Genomic DNA, 25113 nt, shown 5'->3' on the forward strand with positions numbered 1-25113 from the left:
TATAATGTTCTGTCTAAATCTCAAAGTGCTTACTACATTGATAGATGTCCTATAATCACACAGAATCAGTGAATGATAGAATGCAGAAAAAAGTGTGGTATAGTGATGGTTTATGTGGACGTGTAGAAGGTGCCATTTCGTCCAGTGGTTAAACACGTCACGTCTGCAGCCTCAGTTCAAATCTCAGCTCCTTTACTAACTGTGTAACCTTGAGCAAGTCACTTAAACAATCTATGCCTCAGCTTTCCCTATCTGTAGAATGAGGATAATGATATCTACTTAACAGGATTGCTGTGAGAGTTAAATTAATTACATATGCAAAATGCTTAGAAGAGCAGATGTATAGTACCTGCCTTATAAATATTAGCTATTTAATGTTATGGCATGTAGTTGGCCTAATAGAAGAGGTAGAATTTGAACTGAAGTTGAAGAATAAGCGTACCTGAGTATATAGAGACAAGCTGCCAGTATGTGTGTACACATTTCTATGTGGCTGCAAAGATTACCTGTTACAGTGTTGTAAGTAGGTGTTTTCGTTTTATGTCCACAGGTTTCCAGCCACTGCACTGGGTTAGGAAAGTAATTCTATGATTTTTGACCCAGTAGAACTTAAAGTCCACTTCCTTTCTACTGATCTCATGATAGACACTGACATGTTCATAATGGCATTCTTTCCAATGAGCAGGTATACTGATCTCATGATAGACACTGATATGTTCATAATGGCATTCTTTCCAATGAGCAGGTATAGCTTCAAAGTTCTTAACAGCATGACCTTCTAGGGTGGCCCTGCCAGTGATCACAAGAACCAATAAGAGAAAAACACATATGCTATTCCCAGAGGAGTCATTCTTTTCACAGCAGAGAAACTGGATCCCAGAGAAGTGAAGTCCCTTGTCCAAGGGCACACACAGGTAGGCAGAGCAAGAAGAACTCGGGTCATTCTACTCTCTGAGGGGTGATTATCTTTCCATTATCCATATCACTTGTTTATCTTAGTTTCTAACTAAAATTTTCTGCCACAAACATTTGCAAACTATTCACCTGACAAAAGTCTAATATATAGAATCTCTAAGGAACTTAAACAATTCAACAAGAAAAAAAAAACCCATTAACAAGTGGGCAATGACATGAACAGACATTTCTCAAAAGAAGACCTACAAGTGACCAACAAAAATATGAAAAAATGCTCATCATCACTAATCATCAGAGAAATGTGGATTAAAACACAATAAGATACCATCTCACACTAGTTGGAATGGCTATTATTAAAAACTCAAAAAATGACAGATGTTGTTCAGGATAAGGAGAAAAGAGAATGTTTACACATTGTTGGTTGGAATGTAAATTAGTTCAGCCTCTGTGGAATACAGATTGGAGTATTCTCAAAGACCTAAAAATAAAACTGCCATTTGATCCAGCAATCCCATTACTGGGTATGTACCCAAAGGAAAATGAATCATTCTACCAAAAAGACACATGTACTTGTGTATTTATTGCAGCACTATTCACAATGACAAAGTTATAGAATCAACCTAGATACCCATCAATGGTGGACTGGATAAAGAAGATGTGGTACCTATGCACCATGAAATACTACAAAGCCATAAAAAGTAATGAAATTATGTCCTTTGCAGTAACACGAATGCAGTTGGAGGCCATTATCCTAAACTAATTAATGCAGGAACAGAAAATAAAATACCACATGTTGTCACTTATCTGTGGGAGCTAAACAAGGGGTATACACAGATATAAAGAGAGAAACAATAGACACAGGAGACTTCAAAAGAAGGGAAGGAGGGAGGAGGGCAAGGGTTGAAAAACTACCGTTTGGGTACTATGTTCACTGTTTGGGTGATGGGTTCAATACAAGCACAAACCTCAGCACATTATGCGATATATTCATTACATCCGCATGTCCGTGTAACCAACCTGCACATGTACCCCCTAAATCTTAAACAAACAAACAACAACAACAACAACAACAACAAACCCACACCCGTTCTGGAGCCAAGTCTGGGTCCAAATAGGTTTGTTGAAATAAATACATATAACTGCAAGTAATTAAAAACAAAAGGAAGCAAGGTACACTCATTCATCCATGAGGTGCCCTATTGTGATATTATTGTGAAATGCACAGATTTGCATGCTCCGCAGCGGTGCTGATGGTACTATCTATCTGACTTAACCAAATTATTGTGACACGATCTTGTACTCAGGTTGTAAATGAAAGTGCTCCACCAAGCTCATCAGCAGCAGACTGAGTGTTCTTTAGAGCTTCATGCCTGTAAGCATAATTTGTGATATTTTACTGCTTTTAAATGATGCATGATGAAATGATTGAAGACATCATTAAGTGGAACAAAATGTAGCAGGGAGCGTGATGCTAACTATTAAGCACTTCAAGCTTCTATGGGAGTGTTGAGTACTTTTACTGAAAAACAGTAAGGAAGCGCTGTTTGTTATGATCAAGACCGTATCTAGAGAAAGAGTAGTGCCTTAATCGTATTATAGACATGTTCGACAAGCCTGGCAAGTGGGAGGGTACAGAGGAGCATCCAGCTTGATGCTGGATTTTAGTGATTTAATCAGCATTCACTAAAAGTCTGTTAAAGTGGTTCCCAATCTTGGCCAAGTATTAGAATTATCTGGGGAGTTTTTAAAACTACTATGTTGGGCGCTCCCTTCTGGGGGTTTCGATTTAGTTTCTCTGGTCAGGGCCAGGCATTGGTAGTTTTTAAAGCTCCCAGACGATTCTAATGTACAACCAGAGCTGAGAACAAATGGTCCAGTACTTGAGGAGAAAACAGTTGCAGATCTTTACAGATGCATCAATGAACTTTTAAAAAAAGTCCTCCCTTTTAAAAAAATGCTCATGTGGGGATTGCTGTGAGAATAAATAGGAGCAGGAGAGAAGGAATAATGGGTAGGAGAATACAGGAGAGGGAGAAAGGTCTCTCAAAACCTTCACCAGATGTTTAAAAACTCACCTTAGGTGAGTGACTTCATAAAAATGCTAGTGACAAATCATGTCTGGAATATGACTCAATGCCTCTACTCTGGAGTTGTAAAAGGGCTTAATTTGTTCATCAATCCATTCGTTTACTGAGTTTTTATGAGAATATGTGGTGCAAAAAACCATGTGCTGTGGTTCTCTGTGCTCTTCAGAAGGAACACTTGCATAATTCTGAGGCAACCAACACCTGAAAGGTACAGAATATGCTATGTGGGTGATGAACTTCTCTTTTCCCTCTTTGAAGCCGGGTACCTTCTCTGGCCCAGGTAAATATAACTCAGGACTGGGAGGAAGGCATTGCATTTGCATGGTAAGGTGCGAGAGATAAGCAGGGTTTCAGGGGTTTACATTTTGACAGCGTAAGGGCCAAGGGAAAACGTCCCTTTTGGCCTCTGAAGATTCACTGAAAAATCAACTGACAAAAGGCAGATTAATAGGAGAAATGGCAGACAAATTTATTAATATGCATGGAGAAGAATCATAGAATGATTACCCCAACACCCCGAAGTGGGTACAGATGCTTATATGCCATCTTGAGGTTCCAGAAAGAATGGGGGACTTGGATCATGGTCTGAAACAGGTTATGGTGGTAAATCATGCCTCTGTCCCATCCACTCTTACACCACAGCCAGTGCCATCATCTTACAGTATAAATGACATCACATTCCTTCCACATCATCCCCCTGCTTACAGTCCCTCAATTAGAGAAGTTTGAATCCTGCTCTACTGCAGCTGGAAGAACTATGTTCTCTTTGCCCCAAGGGCTTCATCATCCCCAGCCACCTGTCGCTGTCTTTTTAGCACACTAGTGTTTTTTTTTTTAACTTTATCACAATTCATAAATATTTTGCTTGCTTGATTTTTTGTTGTTGTTGTTATCTTGCCTACCAGATAGTATCATTAATAAATCCAGAGATGTTTCTGCTTCTGTCTCATTCATTCTCATTTTCTAGTACGAAGCCCAAAGACTAGCACATGGTAGGATTTTATTCCCTATGTTTTTAAGTAAAAAACTTCAAACACAATGTTAACAGAATTTTGCAATGAATGCCTGTATACCTAGCATCTAGTTTCTATTGTTATATGTTCTTCATCACATATGTTTTCATTTTTCTATCCTTCTATCTATCCATCAATACATGGTTGACTTTTAATAAATTTATTGAATGAATGAATGAGTGTTACTCTTTTGGTCCATAGCCAGGAGCTGTCCATCTTGAGGTTGGTCCAATACAAACACTGAGCTTCTTTGTTTTTGTGTGGTCACAGGGTAGAAGGAGCTACATAATGTCCTCTTGGGTGGGAGTTTGCTAAGCTCTGTATCAGCAGATTCAGAAATAAGGACAAATCTTACTGGGGATCACTCCAGTAAGAGGATCTAAATATATTTGTGATGGAAGAAGAAAAAAACAGAAAATGCGGATGAGTGATTTTTTTTTCCCGCAAACAACTTAATGAAGATTGGTTAGTCCTATCTTGATATTTAAACTGCCTGATATGTTGACATTTTGTGTTTTTTGTTGCACAAGCAGATAAAAGTAATTGTTGACTTGGCCAATGCCAGGGAAAGAACATTTTACAATTTCTCGTTTGGTGAGTGACAAATGCAAGTTCACTGGGACCATGGAACCTTTGGCCTTTCTTGTTTTTAAAGTTCTGTACACATCATTGAAATATCTAAGTAATGGAAGCAAAGGAAAGACACACGAAAAGTGTTTCTAATCTAGGCAAACTGTGGTCAAGGTAAAGAATGTCTCTGCCATGTCTGGAAAATAAACTTAGCAGGCAGGGAAAGTAATGCTTACTCTTCTTTCCCACTACACGCTGATAGGTTTTTTTTCCCCCAAACTATTTTTGATTATGTTTTTTGGACGCTGTATTATTATTTTGACCGCTCATAAGAAACACCTTCGAAGTGACATCCTGGGGTGGTGTTGTGCAATAATCTTTTATTAAGCTTTGCTGTGTCTATTCATGTTTATTTTAACTCTCTTATTTTTAGATGGAGGATTTTTTGAGAAGGTCAATGCCGTATCTTTGTGATTGAATTCCAAGAGTGCTTAGCAGGGGTCCATGTATATAAGGGTGTTGAATCATTATGAACTGGGAATGCATCCAAGTTCATGCTTAACTGAGAATTCTCTTAAATATTTAGAAGTGAAAGCAATCTTTCAAAATAGGCACGTGGGCTTTGGAAGCATAGAAATGGGTGAACACAGCATCCTAGGTACAGCAAAAAAAGTGACAGCTAGGACCTCGGCTTATCATTCCTCCAACCTTGGCTGTCTCCTAATGCTCTTCTTTTTATTTGATGGAGTTATACTTTCAAACGTTGGTGACACTCATCCCATCAACTTTCATTTGTTCATTTTGTCCTCCCCTGGGCTTTCGTGTACAAAATATTTGCAGGGCCTGGTGTGGTCCTGACCTGGATTTGCATCCTTGCTATGCTACTGGTAGCTAATCCACCTTGAATAAGAAATGTAACCTTTTCAAGTTTCAGGCTCTTTACCTGTAAGTAGGAGATCTTTGCACCTACTCCAACATGGAAAATGTGTCCAGCATGGAGAAGTCCCTTGATAAATGTTAGGTTTTTGTTACCATTTTAAGACCCGTTACCACATTGGATTAGTAAGAAATGATATGCTAGGGAGAAATATGCAATGTACCGTCTAGATATTTAGTGCAATATGAAAAAAAAAAAGTAAATCTGGAAGTAGATATTTACTTACAAAATTAATTTTATTTTGCAAAACTCAACAAATACATGTTCAGATCTGGTTTCTCTTCAAAACATGTGTTTGTTTTTTTAACAAACATGCAAGTTAATTTGGCATGCCAAACATCTTTCTCTCCAGCTCACCTTGGAAAAAATTTTTTCATAACACAAACAAGGGTGCAAATATTGTTCAAACCTATTTACATTTTTACCCTCTAGAATTACATACATTAATATTTATTGGGAGGAAAGCAAAACTGTAAAACTTAGTCTTTGGCATTCACATTCACTTCAGCAGTATAATTAAAACCTTGTATTTGTTTTAAAGATAAACCCTTTGAAGGAAATTTAATAAATCTTGTTTTGGCTCTGCAAAAGAGCCACTATATCAAAGCACTTAACTGGAGCTGTTGAGTTCCTGCTGGTAGAATATTACTTCCAGCCTACTTATTAGCTTTTCTTCCTGTGGCCCAATACATGCTTTTTTCCCCTCCGCTGAATAAAAGCACAAAAAGAAAACAATTTCCTTTCTCTTTTCCCCCCAGCATTATGCAAGGCAAGGCAATACCACAAATCACAATATCTGAATTTACTTTGATTACACTTTAGTTTCCTACACTTAAAATTATTTTGTATTATAATACTTACTTGGTTATCTAAAATCAACATTGTTGATTTTAAACGGTTATAAAGCCAGGCTTTAAGAAGCATTTAAAACAATTCATGAACTGTGTATGAAAGGAAATAATTGCCTCCAGCTTATTCTTTTGTATTTGAAGTAAAAGAATTTCCAGTATCATCAGTTTACTAGAAAATAAGACTTAGGGGTTCCATATAATTTCTTCACATCTTTTTATACATCATAAACAAAGATAGGATACTTCTGACAGTAGCCTAAAAAGAATTTTAAAAATTTACCCTTCAGTATAGAATAAGTGTCAAGGGAGTACTTTAAGTATGATTCTGGTAGGTCTGTTATGAGCTTATTTTCCAAAAAAAATTTTGTAGGAAATTGTTCTGATTTTAAATAAACTAAATTCATAGATTTGTGTTGAGAGAATTTGATTTGTGAGGTAAAGTCACTGTATTATCTATGGTCTGATGCACAATGTAGCATGTGCGAAAGAAACTAAAGAGACATCTACTTCAAACTCCAGGCAGAAAGGCAGAATATAAGAGTGCATAGAGAAGAGAGTGCTTTTCAGGTCAGATAGTGAAGGAAGACACAATAGTTACCTAAATCAATAAGTTGTAAGCAATATATAAATATGCAATGCCATTTCACTGAACGTGAACAAGATCAATTAGAAATGGTACTGTGATATCCACATATTTTTGAGAAAAATTCCCAAGCCAGGCGAATGTGGATTGGAATAAAGACATAGGCAGTGTATACCACCATAGCAATAATGGTTAGTAAGATGGTGTTAAACATAGATCGCTCCCAGGGCTCTAAAACAGCACAGCAGCTAATGATTTGGTATTGATAGTAAAGCCAGGAGAAATATTCCTTCACGCGCCTCAAATCCATGGTTGGCTCCTTCAAGTTGCAGTAAGTTTGTCCTGTTAAAAAATGTAACATATTAGAGGACAAGGAACCAAACAAAGAATCTCTTTAAATGTTCATGATCTCAGCATGTTAAAATCTTTCAAAGATTTGTTAAAGATCAGTGAATATATTACTAACATATGAATATTCTGTAAAATAATATATACTATATTAACTATAAAAATTAATAGTATTGTCACCACTACTAATAATTACTACTAAAATTGGCAGCAATAATACTATTAGTAATGGTAATATCTATCTAAACATGATAATTGTTAGAAATAACTTTCATGATAACAGTACCTAAAAATTGAGGTTAGCCTCATTTTCCTGAGCCATGTATACAAAGAGAAATAAAAGTTAACTTTTCTATTTCCTACAGCATATATTCTAACAGAAGATTTAAAACACGGTGTGCAGAGAAGAAATAATATAGCAAGCCCAAGGCTACTACTCTTAAGAAGGGCATGCTTGCAAATTTAGTCCTTGACTGGCATCTGAGAACGTGGCCTTTGGAATGTTCTCTCCATTTCCTAACAGATAAGGAAGATTCACTGTGCCTAATCCGTACAAGCAATACAATTTATAGTGAATATCTACTGTATTCTGGTAGTCTGGAATTTTTAATTGCCAAGCAAAGTGTGCCCACATGACCAGCCCCAATATAAACTTTGGATGCTGAATTTCTTTCTAATCGGTCTCCCCAGGCAGAAGCTGTACATACATTACTGCAGTTTTTGCTGGTAGAGAAAGGAACTCTTAGGTGGATAATGCTCCAGAATCTGGAGAAATTCATGTACATGCTTCTGATGCGCTCATGAATAGATACTCTGTGGATAAATATATGTTGACTCCCACAAGTCCTTCTGGTGAATCACTGGACATGTGGGTGGTCTTAGGGGTCCCCAAAACAAATGGGAAGCCCTAAGCGTACCTTTGGGTGGTCATTTGGTTTTGTAGTAAAGAACTTATAAAAACCTCGTTAGTGTTTCATTAGTCTTCAGATAGGACCACAGTTACAACCACAAGTAAAACTTCCCTGAAAGAAGTCATTTCTTAGAAAGCTTCCTGGGGGCTGGGCGCAGTGGTTCATACCTGTAATCCTAGCACTTTGGGAGGCTGAGGTGGGAAGGTCACTTGAGGCCAAGAGTTTGAGGCTACATGGCAAAACCCCATATCTACTAAAAAAATACAAAAATTAGCTGAGTGTAGTGGCTTGCGCCTGTAATCCCAGCTACTAGGGGGAGGGGGAGTGGGGGCGCTGATGTGGGAGGATGACTTGAGCCCGGGAGGCGGAGATTGCAGTGAGCTGAGATTGTGCCACTGCACTCCCGCCTGGGAGACAGAGGGAGACTCTGTCTCAAGGAGAGGAAAAAAAAAAAAAAGCCTTCCTGGGAGATATTGCAGACTTTCATAGGCATAGTGGTGGGTGTCTCTGAAAATACAGGCTCATCTTTGTGCCTCTTTTGCTTACTCCTAAGAATAAGATGGTGTCGCATCATCAAAGTTCACTTTGATAACTTTTACTATTCAAAGCACAGTGAGGATTTTTAAAGATAATTTCTATCTTCTGATCTGAAAATGTCTCTTTTTTCTTTTGAGTATAAGCAAGATGCATTTGTTCTATAAGACTGTGGACTCCTTAGGCTATGGGGAAACCCTCATTGATCTTTGTATACTGGACGCTAGGACAATGCATGGCACAAAGATGGTCATCAGTAAGTATTTGCTGAAGGAATGAGTGGATGAATGAATAACAGGTAACCAACTTAAAAAATAATTATAGAGCACTCATAGTATCAACGTAAGTAGAATACAGTTAGCTATTGTTGATTTTCATACAGCTTGGCTCTCATAAGAAGTGATCCATTTTGACAAGCATCATTTTCACAAAAACTTAAAATGGAAAGCCCCTGTGTGACCAGGTCACAATTATCTGTAATAATGGCTAAGATAATCCAGACAAATAGATAATACAAAACTGAAGCATTCTGACTTTCTTATGGAATGAAAAGTCAGCCTCCCGTCTTTCCTAGAAGCCAGAGTAAAAACTAAATAATTTGATTTAAATTACCTCAATAATTTAAATTATGAAATTTAAGTTGGTAGGTGGACTTCAGTGAGAAGTTACCTCCAATGTTCTTTCCCCCAGCTCTGGCTTCACAGAAACAGCAAAAGTCAATAGGGTTAGGTCTTGGAGGAAATGAATGACAGAAGGAGAGTGTCTTAGTCTGTTTGTGTTGTTATTACAAAATACCCTAGACTGGGAAATTTATAGATAATAGAGATTTATTTCCCAGTTCTGCAGGGTGGAAGTTCAAGATCAAGGGCCCAGCAGTTTTGGTGTCAGGTGAGGACAATGCTCCATCTCTGCTTCTAAGAATGCTATGTACATCACACAGCAGAAGGGATGGAAGGGCAAAAGGCTGACTCTGTGGAAAGCCTTCGTTTATACAGGCTTTAAGTGCGCTAAAGGAAAAATACCGTGTATAAGGGGCTGTGGGAAACCTAAGCACAGCTCTGAGGAAGAAACTTTTGAGATAAGGTCCGAGGGATCATTATGAGTCAAATAGATAGAATAGGCAGTGAAGTGGGGAGAACAGCCAAGACAGAGGGAACAGTATGTGCAAAGGTTGTTGGTGGGAAGACGTAGGTTGGTTTCGAGGGGCCACCGAGGGAGCAGGGAGTGTGATGACACTGAAGAGGTGGGAATGGCCAGAGTGAGGGCAGGAGCTATAGGGGCTAGTTGGATAGGTTAACTGTTTTATCTTCAACCTCTGAGTTAGGGCAATGCTGTGGTGGGTTTGAGAGGAGGAGGGGTTAAGTTCATGTGATAACGCTGCATTCTGGAGTAGAGTTGAAATGACTTTGGAGCCCAATTATTTCAGAAAATCTGTACCTCTACTCTTCCCTTGGGCATTACTGTTTTGGAATGAACAGTGTAATGAGAACTTGTTTAAAATATTCTTAATACTCTTCACTTTTACAAATGAGATAATATTGCTTATTTAGAAATATTATTAACTTTTGTCTATATGTCATGGATTTTTATTATTTAATTAATTAATTTATTTATTTATTTGTTTTTGAGACAGAGTCTCACTCTGTCACTTAGGCTAGAATGTAGTGGCATAATCTTCGCTCACTACAACTTCTACCTCCCAGGTTCAAGAGATTCTCCTGCCTCAGCCTCCTGAGTAGTTGGGATTACAGGCATGTGCCATCATGCCTAGCTAATTTTTTTTTTTTTTTTTTTTGTATTTTTAGTAGAGATAGGGTTTCACCATGTTGGCCAGGCTGGTCTCGAACTCCTGACCTCAGGTGATCTGCCCGCCTCTGCCTCTCAAAGTGCTGGGATTACAGGCATAAGCCACTGCACCTGGCCTTGTTGTGGCTTTTACAACTGCACTAATTGCCGGGCTCGGTGGCTCACGCCTGTAATCCCAAAACTTTGGGAGGCCAAGGCAGGCGGATCACCTGAGTTCTGGAGTTTGAGACCAGCCTGGCTTACACGGCGAAACCCTGTCTCTACTAAAAATACAAAAAATTAGCTGAGCATGGTGGTGGGCACCTGTAATCCCAGTTGCTGGGGAGGCTGAGGCAGGAGACTCACTTGAACCTGAGAGGCAAAGGCTGCAGTGAGTCAAGATCTCGCCATTGCACTCCAGCCTGGGCAAAAATTCTGTCTCAACAAACAAACAAACAAACAAACAAACAAACAAACTGCACTAATTAAGCTAGGCCTGGTGGGGCAGGACAATAGTCTCAGGTACTAGAGAGGCTGAGGCCGGGGGAAGGATCCCTTTGTCCTAGGACTTCAAGTCCAGCCTGAGAAACGTAGTGAGATCCTGGCAAAAGCAAAACAAAACAAAACACTCTAATTTTTTTTTTTGAAATGCATTGATTAATTTCCTGGCTATTGCGTTCTCTATTAAAATTAGAATTCCTTGCTTGGGTAGCCCTAGCCAACACCTTAATGATGGCCTTGAGAAAGACCCTGAGCCAGAGGCACCCAGCTAATCTGTATCCAGATTCCTGAGCCATAGAAACTTCAAGATAATTAATGTCTATTGTTTTAAACTGCTAAAAATCAATCAATCAATCACTGAATAAAAGAAACAGCAGATAAAAAGCACACCAACCTGTATAACACCAACAGTGGATACATGGTAAGATCTTGATCACAAATACCCTAAATCTGCAATGACTTTAAATCTGGCTGTTTTAAATATACTTTTGCACTGCTAACCATTTAAGCGGTTAAGATTAAAAAAATTTTTTTTGCCAGTTTCCACAATCTCAGCCCTCTAAGTAGCTAGAACTGACATGTGAAGTGTCTCTTGAAAGCACTGATTGTCTCCTTTTCTTTGATTCATTTTCCCCTTATTGATGATAAGCAATTTTAAAGACAGTTTGTGTGTCATTTCTTATTATGTGAAGGTGAGAAGAGCGAGAGTTGGTTATTATTGGTGAACCATCTGCTACAATCTATTGTTAGAATGCACCCTATTTTTAGGTTCTAGATTTGCTTAGGTAATATATTTCTACCTTCTGTGAGTCAACTTTCTTATCTCCTATGGGACTATATACAAGATTAAAAGGAAAAAAACCACTTTAGACAATTTGATGAGTAATGTGGTTAGGAGAATTCATTCATTCATTGAATGAATACATTTTGAGTACTACTATGTGGCTCCTTCTGAATATTAATGGCTTTGGAAAGACTTTATTCTCAGAGGTATTACAGGCAGGAGATGGTCTTCCAGGAAGCAGCAAACTGGACCATGTAACAAACATGCAGTGATCAAGGGCCCAGGAATGAGCACTAAGTGGGAGTAAAGGACATGGAAAAATGCTAAGAAGAAAGCTAGAAAAAGAGGCTGCATTTGAGGAAATAAGATGACAGAAATACCGTGAAATTAATTATCCAGAGATAACCTAGAACTAGATGACAGCAAACATTTTAAAGTTCTAAATTTTCACAATGAAATGTGATCTTAATCTATCCACTTCCTTAGAGACCTAGCGCTACATCTCAGCAAAGCTAAACCAATAACTTGAAATGCTTACTTTATTCAGGCACACCATGCATCTCCTGTTTTCAGTTATGTGCTTTTGAAAAGATGACTTTCGATATATGGAAAAGAAGAAGGAGAGAGTAGTTTATTCTTTTTTTTTTTTTTTAAGCTTCCTCTAAACTTGATGACTTTAAAAATGTTCTTAGATCTTTCATGAGATTGTGTATTCAAAAGTGGCACTCCTAGGCAGACTGTGATGTGTCTTCAGGCAGGGATACAGTGGCCTGGGTACAGTTTGACTCTGACACGCTGAGACTGTGATAATACCTGCTGTAGACTGAATGTTTCTGTGTTGGAAGTCCACTAAAAGGTTATTTCATAGCTGGGAATGCAGAGAAAATGATTATTTCTTATTTCTGATTGTTGCTACTCTTTTATCAATGGGTGATGATTTTCCTCTCATTAGATTTGTGTGCAGTAGAGAAGGAGATAAAAGTTATACCTCCTCTTTCAGACAGAGAGGGAGAAGATTTGAGACTCATGACTCATATTATGCAGGGGCAGTACTTTGTTCTGGCTTGGATGCAGAAGAAAGTGAATAAATGTAACAATTAAGAAAAAAAAACACATGTGGTAACATGAACATTGCTGTATGAGTCATGGGATGTGAACACTGTTGAGGGGAGATTGCAGGAAAAGTATTGGCTGGGCTTGCTCAGGGAGCTCTTCGTTGTCGTTTTCTGTTTTGGGGAACAGCACTGGTAGGAAGTCAGGTAACTGCAATGAAAGAGGTGTAGCAGGTGATTTGGTACAGTGGCATTTACCTTGGAAATATTGCAGAAGATGTGATCCGTACCCCTCCCCTGCCAAAAAAAAATACCCCAAGTTATTGGATTTTCTCATTAAGGAATTTCTTATTCTAAAGGTAGCTATTCTCCTGGGGAAAATAGACTTAGTACATTTTGGTTTAAATTTACTTCTAGAATATCAGAATAAGGGACTAAATAGTCTGAAGGGCCTAAAGTTGATTTTTGGGTTAACTCCTTTTCAACTCACTTTGGAACTCTACATCAATCACTCAGCTTCATTTTTTTTTTTTTTTTTTTTTTTTTGTGCTTCATATTTGGAACCTGAAAATCTGAGAAGTGATAAAAGTGTCCTGCCAGTTTCAGAGAGAGAGATGCTGTATCTAAAAAGAGACTCTTTCTGTACTCACAGTAGTTTTCTTTGGAAACAGCTTAATATGGCTTACTCAAGTACAAGCCTTGCTTTAACTAAGTAATTCATTTATTTAAAAAATTAGGAATATAGCGATTTCCTTCCAAAGAACACAGTATGGAAAGGGGGATAAAAATGAGTAACTTTACAGTGGAGAAAACTGATAAGCCCTGCTTCAGGCAGATGATCAAGGCCAACACTGATCATTATTAATCATGTTGATAATAGGTCTTCATGATATGAAGTCAAAAAAGACACTTGACCTCTGTAGTCTTCTTTGTAGTAACCCATAGCTCCAGCCTAATCTAATACCTAAAGCCTAATGTCTGATACCTAAAGAAAGGTATCAGACAAATTGCAATAGGGGGGCATTCTACAAGATACCCGACCAGTACTCCCCCAAACCCCCAAGGTCATCAAAAACAAGCAAAATGTGAAAAATTGTTATAGCCGAAGGAGGCTAAAGGAGGCATTATGACTAATTGTAATGTGATATCCCAGATAGAATCCTGAAACATTAAATGTCCCTGAAAAGGGACATTAAGTAATAACTAAGGACACATGAGTAAAGTAAGAACTTTAGTTAATAGTAATGTATCAATATTGGTTCATTAATTATAATGAATATGTTACACTAATGTAAGATTTTAAAGGGGACACTGGATGTAGAGTATATGGGAACTCCCTGTATTGTCTTCTTGATTTTGCTGTAAATCTACAACTGCCTAAACAATGAAGTCTATCCAAAAGAGAAAAGATTAATTAGGAAAACCTTCTAAGGTCCAGATTTATCCCTATTCTAAACTCCAGTGAACTTTGCTGATGTTTTATTTCCTATCTGGAAAACTTTTCCCACTATGTACATAGATGAGTAATATCCTTGTATAAGACACTGGTTTTTAAAATTTGTTAAACACAACAGAGAGGAAAAATACATCTTACATTGTGATCCATGGTGTACACACACACACACACACACACACACACACACACACACACACAGAGAGAGAGAGAGAGAGAGAGTCATATAACTGAAACGAACATCTCTCAAAAGAATACTTTGCAGGGCATGCTGATATTTTTTATTCTATTCTGTTTCATTATATTTATTCTTTTCTATTCTAGTTAATTCTACCTTATTTTGTTATTCTCTTCTTTCATTAAAAACATCCTGATTGTGATTTACTACATTGATTTCTTAACCTACTAATTGCAACCTGCAGTTGGAAAAATCCTACTTTAAGGCTTAAGTGTTAGCTTCTCTAAGATGTCTCTATACTGCCCAATATGGCAGCCACTAGTCACACATGACAATTTAAATGTCTAGTGTTTAATAGCCACATATGGCTAGTGACTACCATATTGGAGAGCAGAGATATAGAATATTTTCAACATTGCAGAATATTTTGTTGGATAGTGCTGTGGACTCTCTCCATCTGTTGCTTGCACTAATGAAATAGCCTAACTACTTGTCTCTTTTTTACCTTATAATCTTCTAAACTGCTGCTAGAATTAACCGTCCAAACTTAACAGATTCATTTCTCTTCTTGAAAGCCTTCAATGGCTCTCCATTTCCTATGAAATAAAGTCTTCGTTTAAGGCCCTTCACAGTTTCATTTCTTCACCTCTCCAGTTTAATCTCTCAACTCTCCTGCTAAATGCCATTCATTCTAAAGCTTCTATGTTTTCATTCATGCTCTTTTCTTTTCTTGAAGTTTTCTTGTGCCCCTTCTCTGCTAGATAAACTCCTATTTTAAGCTATTACTTAAAGAAGTTATTTTAAGGCATATCTTCTATGTCCTTTCTTCTTTGAAACATTCTCAGAAGACCCCTCTCTTGCAAAGGAAAATATTATTACTTTCTTTTATGTGTTACCATTGTAGCAACATTTTTAGTTATGCACAGTCTGTTTCCCCACAAGACTATGAGGGCTTTGGGTACTGGGAATGTACGGCATTCATCTTTTTATCCCCAGTGCCTGGTTGGTGAGCTGGCCTGTTGGCTGACTGACGGATTCAGTTGTAAGTTGGTTGAGGGCAGGAAGCCCACTCAAACTTACTTAATATTTCCACAGCACAATGTGGGGATCATAAAAGGTGCTTCTGAATTCTCATTGTCTGCTTTCAGGCAGTGAGTTTTAGACAGATTGTTTTGTGATAATTCACTGCAATCTGTTTTTATTTTTTTTATTTTTTGAAGCATAGAAGGGTTCTGGTGCTAAATTTTTAAAAAATGTATAACAAGTGCTTTTTAACTTTCTTATAATGCTAAAAGTTAATGGACTTTGCAGGTGAATAAGAAAGACTTATGAATTAGTTTTAAATCCTATTAAAATAGCTCTTAGAAGTGCTTACTCTAGGTGAGTAATAATTTAAGATTGGTAGGTAGAAAAGTGGTTCTAATGGGAAAAATTCCAGGATGGGAACACCTGGACACTTGAAGACTTGAATTCTATTGCAGCTCTTTTCCTCTCTTTCTATTTATTTATTTTATTTGTGTCTTTGGGTAAATTCCAAAATCTTCTTGTGTCACAGTTTCTCCATGTGTAAAACTAGGATAATTGATAATTGTCTCTAAGCCTGTTTGAGTGATGTAGTAAGGAGAGGTGGAATGGGTTTTAGCTCTTTAGATGTAATAGTAATATTCACAGCAACTGCAGTGTCTTGTCATTACTTGTGGATGGGTAAAACTTTAAACCACTTTTAAGTTTTCATGAAATTATAGACTCAAAGAGTCTTTGTGGAATATAACAGTTACTTCAACAATGGAGTGATTTGTATATTTGATGGGGAAAAAACTACCCCTTATTTATGTTCGCTAATTGAATTGCCTAGTACCTTAAAATAAATAAATAAATACACACGTGTATGTAGCCATGATTGCAAGCCACTAGTTGAAAGGTATTGGAACCTCTAAACAAATGGTCCAATTTTTTTTGGGCAGGGCCACCGCACACTATTGTGTGGGCTGTGCACTGCACAACCAATGTGATGGCTCTTGTCTCGGGGGCCTAATCACAAGCTGCATCTTCATGTGAGCACAATTAGATTCACAGAGATACAAAGACATGCAATTTCTTATTGTATCAGAGACATGAATGTGGTTTAAGTTCATCTGATTAATGCCAAAACCCCATATTGCTTCTGTGTAAGAATTAGACATAAACACATTTTATTGGCTGCTCAGTTTCCAGATATTTTGCTCTACATTCTATGTGGGTGACCCCAATGTTTTCTGTGCCCCACTATAAATTCGATCCTTGTTTAAACTTTTAGGGGAGAATTTCCTTTTCATCTTAGAATACTCCCCAGCCTTCCTTTGGCAACCAATTCCTCATGTTGACAGCAGAGTGCATACCAGAAGTCAGACTAGAGGTGAGGATTTGGAGTCCAAGTTTTTAGAGAAAGCTGAAAAAAACAACTTAAAAGTTTATGATGAATCAAAGCTAGGGAAGAAAATTGAACAACTACAGGGCAATTAAGGAACTTTCTCTGCACATTCATTAGTTGGATAATTTTATAGACCCTCTAGAGAGTAAGAAACAAACAAATGTAAGTCAAAGCACATTATTGGTTTAGGCAGCAAAGTTACTCTAATTAAATTTTATAATCTTATTCTTGGAAGTTTACTGAAATCATTTACTAGAAGGAAAAAGTCTCTCTAACAGTTTAGTCAAGTTTTTGTTGATACAGTGTTTTGTGTTATATACAAGAACAGAGTGTTTTGTGGCTACCTGAACTCACCTTATTTTATTTATGTATTTATTTATTGAGACAAGGTCTCGCTCTGTCACTTAGGCTGGAGTGCAGTGGCATGATCACAGTCATTGCAACCTTGAACTCCGGGGCTCAAGATATCCTCCTGCCTCAGCCTCCCAAGTAGCTGGTACTATTGGCGCATGCCATCACGCCTGGCTAATCCTTAAAAAACAGTTTTGTAGCGGCCAGTTTGTACTTTGTTGCCCAAGCTGGTCTCGGACTCCTGGCTTCAAGCAATCTTTCCACCTTGACTTCCCATAGTGATGGGATTACAGGTGTCAGCCACCAGGCCTGGCCTGCACCAATTTTATTGCCTTCCATTTGTATTAACACTAACAAAAGCAAAACAACAACAACAACAACAACAACAACAACAACAAAACATGTATTTCTAGTCCAACTATCAATTGAAGTCATTGTGCAACATGACATGTGTTGAGTAACTGCAATTTCAAGGCAGTCCTTTTTTTGGTCATCTTCTAATAGATTACAGAGGAATTTAGGAATGAGAAACTTCTGGCTGGGAAAGAAAATTCGGAATTTGACTTTAACAAAAATTCTCATGATAATATAGAAAATACTAAATTCAGATTAGATTAATCTCAATATTGTGTGGCTATCAAAAAGAAGATACATATTTAGAAAATAAAAAGAGTGCCACATACATTGATGCTGAGTAGATACTAGGAGTAGGAAGAGAAATTTGTAACAAGGGAATGGTCTATCTTGTCTTGCTCCTGATGTCCTTTCACTTCCTAACATAGAAACAGGACAAGGATCCCTGTTTATTTCTGGCAATACTGGAAGGGAGAGTATGGCTTCTAGGTCAAGGTTTAGCTACAATGTTATTTCTTAGGATGAGCTTCTTTATAACTATGTTATTCAAGAAGAAAAGAAACTTTGTTGTTATCTAAAGAAGGAAAAGGGAAAATATATAGCTTCCGAATGGCTTTTTCCTTTCGAATATATTGTTGCCAAGGGCTGCCAGCTTGTTTTTAGAAGCAAAAAGTGAACAAACTGCAACATTAACAATGGCATTAAAGCCACTAAAAGTTGTTTTCTAAGTCATTAAAAGTGTATCCACATTCATAGAAGCATTATTCACAATAGTCAAAAGGTGGAAGCAATCCAAATGTCCATGGACAAATGGATGGAAACATAAGATGTGGTGTATACATACAATGGAATATTATTCAGCTTTAGAATAGAAGGAAATTCTGGCACATGCTGCAACATGGATGAGCCTTTCTTGTTGAAGAGAAATAAGCCAGTCACAAAAACTGTATGATTTCACTTACATGAGTTTTCTAGAGTAGTCAACCATAGAAACAGAAAAATGATGGTTATCAGGGGCTGGGGAGATGCAGAAATACAGAGTTGTTGTTTAATGGGTGTAGAGTTTCAGTTTTGCAAGATGAGACAGTTCTAGAGATTGGTTGAAGAACAATGTAAATATACTTAACGCCACTTAACTGTACTCTTAAAAATGGCTAGGATGTCAAATAGATTGCCACAATTAAACATTTTAAGAAATCAATGAGTAACCCTAAAAATTATGAAGGACTGAAATTTTAAAATAAACTTTAAAACAGTCTGAACAATATTTTAAAAAAGTTATTAAAAATCAATGAGAGTCTCAAGTTGGAATGGGGCATTACCAGCCTAGCAAAATCACACCAATGTACCATACAAAGGTGAATAAGCAACCGCAAAGGCCTTCAAATAATAATTGTGAGGTCCCAATTGGGGTTCCCTTCTTGGTTGTCAAAATAGAAGGGGAAAACTCGGAAGAGCCAAACCCCCAAGAACCTTCTTGAAAAGAGAGCTGATATATTTAGGTATGCTCTTGGCATTGGTGAAATTCTAATAGCTTAATCTTCTACAGTACTTGAGGGAATTGTGAATTCTATGATATGCTTAACTGCCTTAGGAAAGGCTTGATTTTTTTTTCTAAGGCCTTTGTTTTTCTTAAGAGCTAGAAGCCTGACCATGAACAATTAAGCCTTTTTCTCTTCCCTACCTACTGTTATTACATTTTATGAATCTTCAGCAACTGAAGACCTTTATCCAGTGAATAATTTGAGGGTGAAAAAGGTGCGTTACTACAGTATTGATCTGTCAGGAGCACATTCTCAGAGTTCTGCTGAAGCAAATCTGGTTGTATAAGGAGCTGCTTAGCCGAGACCTTTCCAATAGTGTTTTCTAGCATTAATTGTCCATTTCCTTTGCACTGTTTTGGGTAACATTGAATAGACATGTTTATTTTTTATTTATTTATTTATTTATTTATTTTTTGAGACGGAGTCTCGCTCTGTCGCCCGGGCTGGAGTGCAGTGGCCGGATCTCAGCTCACTGCAAGCTCCGCCTCCCGGGTTTACGCCATTCTCCTGCCTCAGCCTCCTGAATAGCTGGGACTACAGGCGCCCGTCACCTCGCCCGGCTAGTTTTTTGTATTTTTTTTTAGTAGAGACGGGGTTTCACCGTGTTAGCCAGGATGGTCTCGATCTCCTGACCTCGTGATCCGCCCGCCTCGGCCTCCCAGAGTGCTGGGATTACAGGCTTGAGCCACGAATAGACATGTTTATACAACTTTTTATAAAATGTATTTATTTGTCTTTCCCACTTCTACTTATTCTTTATTTCTTATTACATTGTCTGGAAAGCTGTGGCAATGAGGTCAGTGTTTTTCCTATTTTGGTGACTGACAACATTGAACTTTCATAGATGTGATTTTGTGACAGTAGTAATCTAGCTTGCTGCCCTTTCATTGTCCTCAGTTGACCTGCTTCTGTATCTCAGTTATTAGTGCTTTTACAGAAAAGAGTGGATGCTGGGCGTGGTAATCCCCACACTTTGAGGGGCTGAGGTGGGAGGATCTCTTGAGCCCAGGATGTTGAGGCTGCAGTGAGCTGTTGTCATGCCACTGCACTTCAGCCTGGACCACAGGGTAAGACTCTGTCTCAAAAAGAAGAAAAAAAAAAAAAGAAAAGGAAAAGAAAAGAGTGGAGAACTAGGCGGATCAGGCCATAGAGACAGGCATAGCATTGATAAGGTGCTCTCTCTGCCAATCCCTGAATCAAGGGACATTTCCCCGCTTGGTTAGTTATACTGATGTATTCCAGGTCAGATGGTTTCAGAGACAGAGACGGAGGGGAAGTGAGAAGGGAAAGTAGGAGTTTATAGTCAAATTCATGAGTATTCAGTCAAAACATGTTGCTTTAGGCACCTAAATTACTTAGATTTTATAATCTTATACTTAGAAGTGAGTTACTGCAATGATATACTAAAAGAAAAAACTCTCACTGACAATTTAGCCAAGCGGATTTCTGATTCTCCTGAGAACAGTGTGGAGATATTACTGTTGGCTTCATCCTCCTTCACCTGCTCCCAGCCATATGGCTACCTACATGCTTCCAGTGCAAAGCAGAGGAGTGGTGAGATAAAATGATTTACTCCCTCTGAATAAAGCTGGCTTGTTGTCAGGACGAATGCCAGAGGGAATCTTCCAAAACATAAAAATACTTATATTGGGATATTGTAGTAAGTCAGATATTAGCTGCCCAAAAGCTATGTCCATGTCTTGGAAGCAGTGAATATGACCTTTTTGGAAGAAGTCTTTGTAGCTCAATTAAGTTAAGGATCTTGAAAAAAGAGCATCCTGTATTACCCAGATTAGCCTTAAATCTAAGGACAAGTGTTTTTAAAAGAGAGACACAGAGAAGGCCCTGAGAAGACAGAGGCTAGATCAGAGTTATCTAGCCACAAGCCAAAAAAAAATATGCCCAAAGCCACCAGAGCTGGAAGAGGTGAGGAAGAATTCTCCCTAGAGCCCTTGGAGGGAGCACAGCCCTGCCAACACTTTGATTGCAGACTTCTAGCCTTTGGGACAATCAGAGAGCAAACTTCTGTTGTTTTAAGCTGCAAAATCTGTGGTGATTTTTTACAAGAGCCCTAGGAAGCAAATACAGATATCGTCCTTAGAAATGGTAGAATCTTATAATGTGAACTGTTTGCAGGGAACAGAAACTTTTTTTTCTTTTTTTTTTTTTTTGGGATTGAGTTTTCCTATGTTGTCCAGGCTGATCTGAAACTCCTGGAGTCAAGTGATCCTCCTGACTTCAGCTTCCCAAATAGGTAGGAATATAGGCTTGCACCACTGCCCCCTGACCCCTGGCAGAAACAGCAGTTTTCAGTACCAGTGTGGTAGGCAATGGCTAGATGCCTAACTTAAATTATCCCTGTTTTGAAGATGAAGAAACTCAGGCTCATGAGGCCATGTGGAGAGCTGGCTGGGAATCCTGCTGACAGGTGTTATAGTGAAGTGGTTACAAGCTTGGGCTCTGGTCCTGTCTGGGTTTGAATCCCAACTCTATTCTTACTAATTTTGTGACCCTGGCCAAGTTACTCAATCACTCTGACCCTCAATTTCTCTAACTGGAGAATAGGAATAAGATAACTTAATTCACGCAAATGCTGGGATGATTAAAAAGTATAAAATATTTAGAATAACACATAGGAAGAGCTAAGTGAATGCTAGCTATTATGATTATTACCACACTATGCTAATATGCTGTTGCTAGATTATGACTACCAGGCAAAGAATGAAAGAGAATGGGATCATTTTTAAGGCAGGGCATGTGACTTTTATTGGTTACTAAATTCAAAGCCAGTTTTAGAGAGGTTATTCTTCAGAATGTTTATTCAATTTTGGTGTGGCTGTCATAAAGGAGACAAACAGGCTTCAGCAACCTCAATGGCACCTGTTCTTTCTTGAATACCTTACAGTGTTTTACAAATGCCAGGCATCCTACAAGTATTTTTGAATTAGTAAAATCGAGGCTTGTTATCAATAATGTTAAGGTAATATTGAGCTTTCACAAATATTTTTAAATGAAGAAACTATTGCCAACCATTTCAGAGTTACAAATCTCCGAAAACACTGTAGCAAAAGGGGAAGGATTAGGAAACAATCATTCATAAGATAAATCTATTTCTTTTTGTCCATGTCCCCTACCCTTGGCTGATAGGTTACTTTTACTACAGGTCACTCATTATAATTGAATAAAAGTGGACAGGCAGCTAGTAGTATCTAGGTGTTTTTTTGTAATTCTATTTCCTTTTCTTTCTTTATTAAAAATAAAGGAACCAGAAAGAAAATTAATGTTCTATTATAAACATTAGGTATCTTCATTTTAATTGTTAATATTTTTTGAAAATAATGTTTTCATTTTACCATATTTTTCTCTGAATTTGTCTGATCTGGTTAATTAAATGCTTATTAGAACATATATTCCTCTCTTGTACCAAAGGTCTTCAAGGATAAGATGCTGCTCCATTTAAATAAAAGATGAAGGATGTCGAAACACAAGCAGCCCCTTCATTGAAACACAAGCAGCCTTTAATCACTAGACCCATAAATAAGACAGTAGCTGGTGCTACGCAATTCTAACACTGGCACTGGTGCTGGGATTGGCCTTTTCTAGGCAGGAGTTCTTAACCTGGAGGTCAAGGACTTGCGGGGAGGGTCCTATGGACCCTTTGCAATCTATGCAAATTTTGTATAAACATTTTTCGGCATACGTTTCAAAGGAGCTTGGAATATCCGTAAGCTGAGACCACCAAATCACTAAAGCTAATTGCCCCATTTTATTCCCTTGTATCATCTCAAATGCCAATATAGTATCCAGTGTATAATAAATGATTGCTGGCTGCTTAGGAGAGAACTAGAAGCTTCATTGTGTTAATGACACCATCTCACAGTGAAAAGGGGCAGACTTCTCAAAGGAAGCGTCCATGATATAATCAGAATTTACTTGCCTAAGAAAGTCCAGGTCTGGGTCTTCAGCCTTGCTCCTTCACGAAATGATCTAGTGTGGGTTACTTCTCCTCTCTGGGTTGCTGTTTCCTCATCTGCAAAATAAAGATTTGAATTAAATAAACCAAAAGATGTCTTCAAATTTTAAAACCATTCTGTCCCATGTAAAAGGTCATTAAACCACTTAGATGGATAAACTCTCACAAGTCTAGAATGTGTTATAAAAACAAACTTCCCCAACCTAGTAAGGCAGGCCAACATTCAAATTCAGGAAATACAGAGAACGCCACAAAGATACTCCTCGAGAAGAGCAACTCCAAGACACATAATTGTCAGATTCACCAAAGTTGAAATGAAGGAAAAAATGTTAAGGGCAGCCAGAGAGAAAGGTCGGGTTACCCACAATGGGAAGACTGTCAGACTAACAGCGGATCTCTTGGCAGAAACTCTACAAGCCAGAAGTGAGTGGGAGCCAATATTCAACATTCTTAAAGCAAAGAATTTTCAACCCAGAATTTCATATCCAGCCAAACTAAGCTTCATAAGTGAAGGAGAAATGAAATCCTTTACAGGCAAACATATGCTGAGACATTTTGTCACCACCAGGCCTGCCCTACAAGAGCTCCTGAAGGAAGCACTAAACATGGAAAGGAACAACCAGCACCAGCCACTCAAAAACATACCAAATTGTAAAGACCACTGATGCTAGGAAGAAATGGCATCAACTAACGAGCAAAATAACAGGATCAAATTCACACGTAACAATATTAACCTTAAATGTAAATGGGCTAAATGCTCCAATTAAAAGACACAGACTGGCAAATTGGATAAAGAGTCAAGACCCATCAGTGTGCTGTATTCAAGAGAATCATCTCATGTGCAGAGACAAACAAAGGCTTCAAATAAAGGGATGGAGGAAGATCTACCAAGCAAATGGAGAACAAAAAAAGGCAGGGGTTGCCATTCTAGTCTCAGATAAAAGAAACTTTAAACCAACAAAGATCAAAAGAGACAAAGAAGGCATAATGGTAAAGGGATTAATTCAACAAGAAGAGCTAACTATCCTAAATATATATGCACCGAATACAGGAGCACCCAGATTCATAAAGCAAGTCCTTAGAGATCTACAAAGAAACTTAGACTCCCACACAATAATAATGGAGAGTTTCACACCCCACTGTCAACATTAGACAGATCAACGAGACAGAAAGTTAAAAAAGATATCCAGGAATTGAAGTCAGTTCTGTACCAAGCAGACCTAATAGACATCTACAGAACTCTCCACCCCAAATCAACAGAATATACATTCTACTCAGCACCACACCACACTTATTCCACAATTGACCACATAATTGGAAATAAAGCACTCCTCAGCAAATGTAAAATAACAGAAATTATAACAAACTGTGTCTCAGACCACAGTGCAATCAAACTAGAACTCAGGATTAAGAAACTCACGCAAAACCACTCAACTACATGGAAACTGAACAACCTGCTCCTGAATGACTACTGGGTACATAACAAAATGAAGGCAGAAACAAAGATGTTCTTTGAAACCAATGAGAACAAAGACACAACATACCAGAATCTCTGGGACACATTTAAAGCAGTGTGTAGAGGGAAATTTATAACACTAAATGCCCACAAGAGAAAGCAGGAAAGATCTAAAATTGACACCCTAACATCACAATTAAAAGAACTAGGGAAGCAAGAGCAAACACATTCAAAAGCTAGCAGAAGGCAAGAAATAACTATGATCAGAGCAGAACTGAAGGAGATAGAGACACAAAAAACCCTTCAAAAAGTCAATGAATCCAGGAGTTTGTTTTTGGAAAAGATCAACAAAATTTATATTCTGCTAGCAAGACTAATAAAGAAGAAAAGAGAGAAAATCAAATAGATGCAATAAAAAATGATAAAGAGGATATCACCACCAATCCCACAGAAATACAAACTACCATCAGAGAATACTATAAACACCTCTACGCAAATAAACTAGAAAATCTGGAAGAAATGG

At 37.9% G+C, this 25113-nt stretch overlaps 1 protein-coding gene across 4 annotated transcripts in view; it reads right to left on the reverse strand.

The window, feature by feature from the left end:
* Positions 1–5739: 5739 nt before the first annotated feature.
* Positions 5740–25113, reverse strand: part of SPTSSB (serine palmitoyltransferase small subunit B) — a 33346-nt gene continuing 13972 nt past the window's right edge. Inside the window, exons 1-3 of one of the 4 annotated variants that reach the window (XM_045386680.2) lie at positions 13130–13160; positions 12358–12414; positions 5740–7298 (exon numbers count right to left, since the gene is read on the reverse strand). In XM_045386680.2, coding sequence (XP_045242615.1) covers positions 7036–7266 — 231 coding nt within the window. In that variant the 5' untranslated portion in view covers positions 7267–7298; positions 12358–12414; positions 13130–13160 and the 3' untranslated portion in view covers positions 5740–7035. Of the gene's footprint in view, positions 7299–8382; positions 8464–12357; positions 12415–13129; positions 13161–23098; positions 23192–25113 lie in introns of those variants that run through there. The other 3 variants (XM_074031345.1, XM_065540136.1, XM_065540137.2) reach the window with 3 other exon arrangements.

Source organism: Macaca fascicularis, chromosome 2 (genome assembly GCF_037993035.2).
Source record: "Macaca fascicularis isolate 582-1 chromosome 2, T2T-MFA8v1.1".
NCBI lineage: Eukaryota > Metazoa > Chordata > Mammalia > Primates > Cercopithecidae > Macaca > Macaca fascicularis.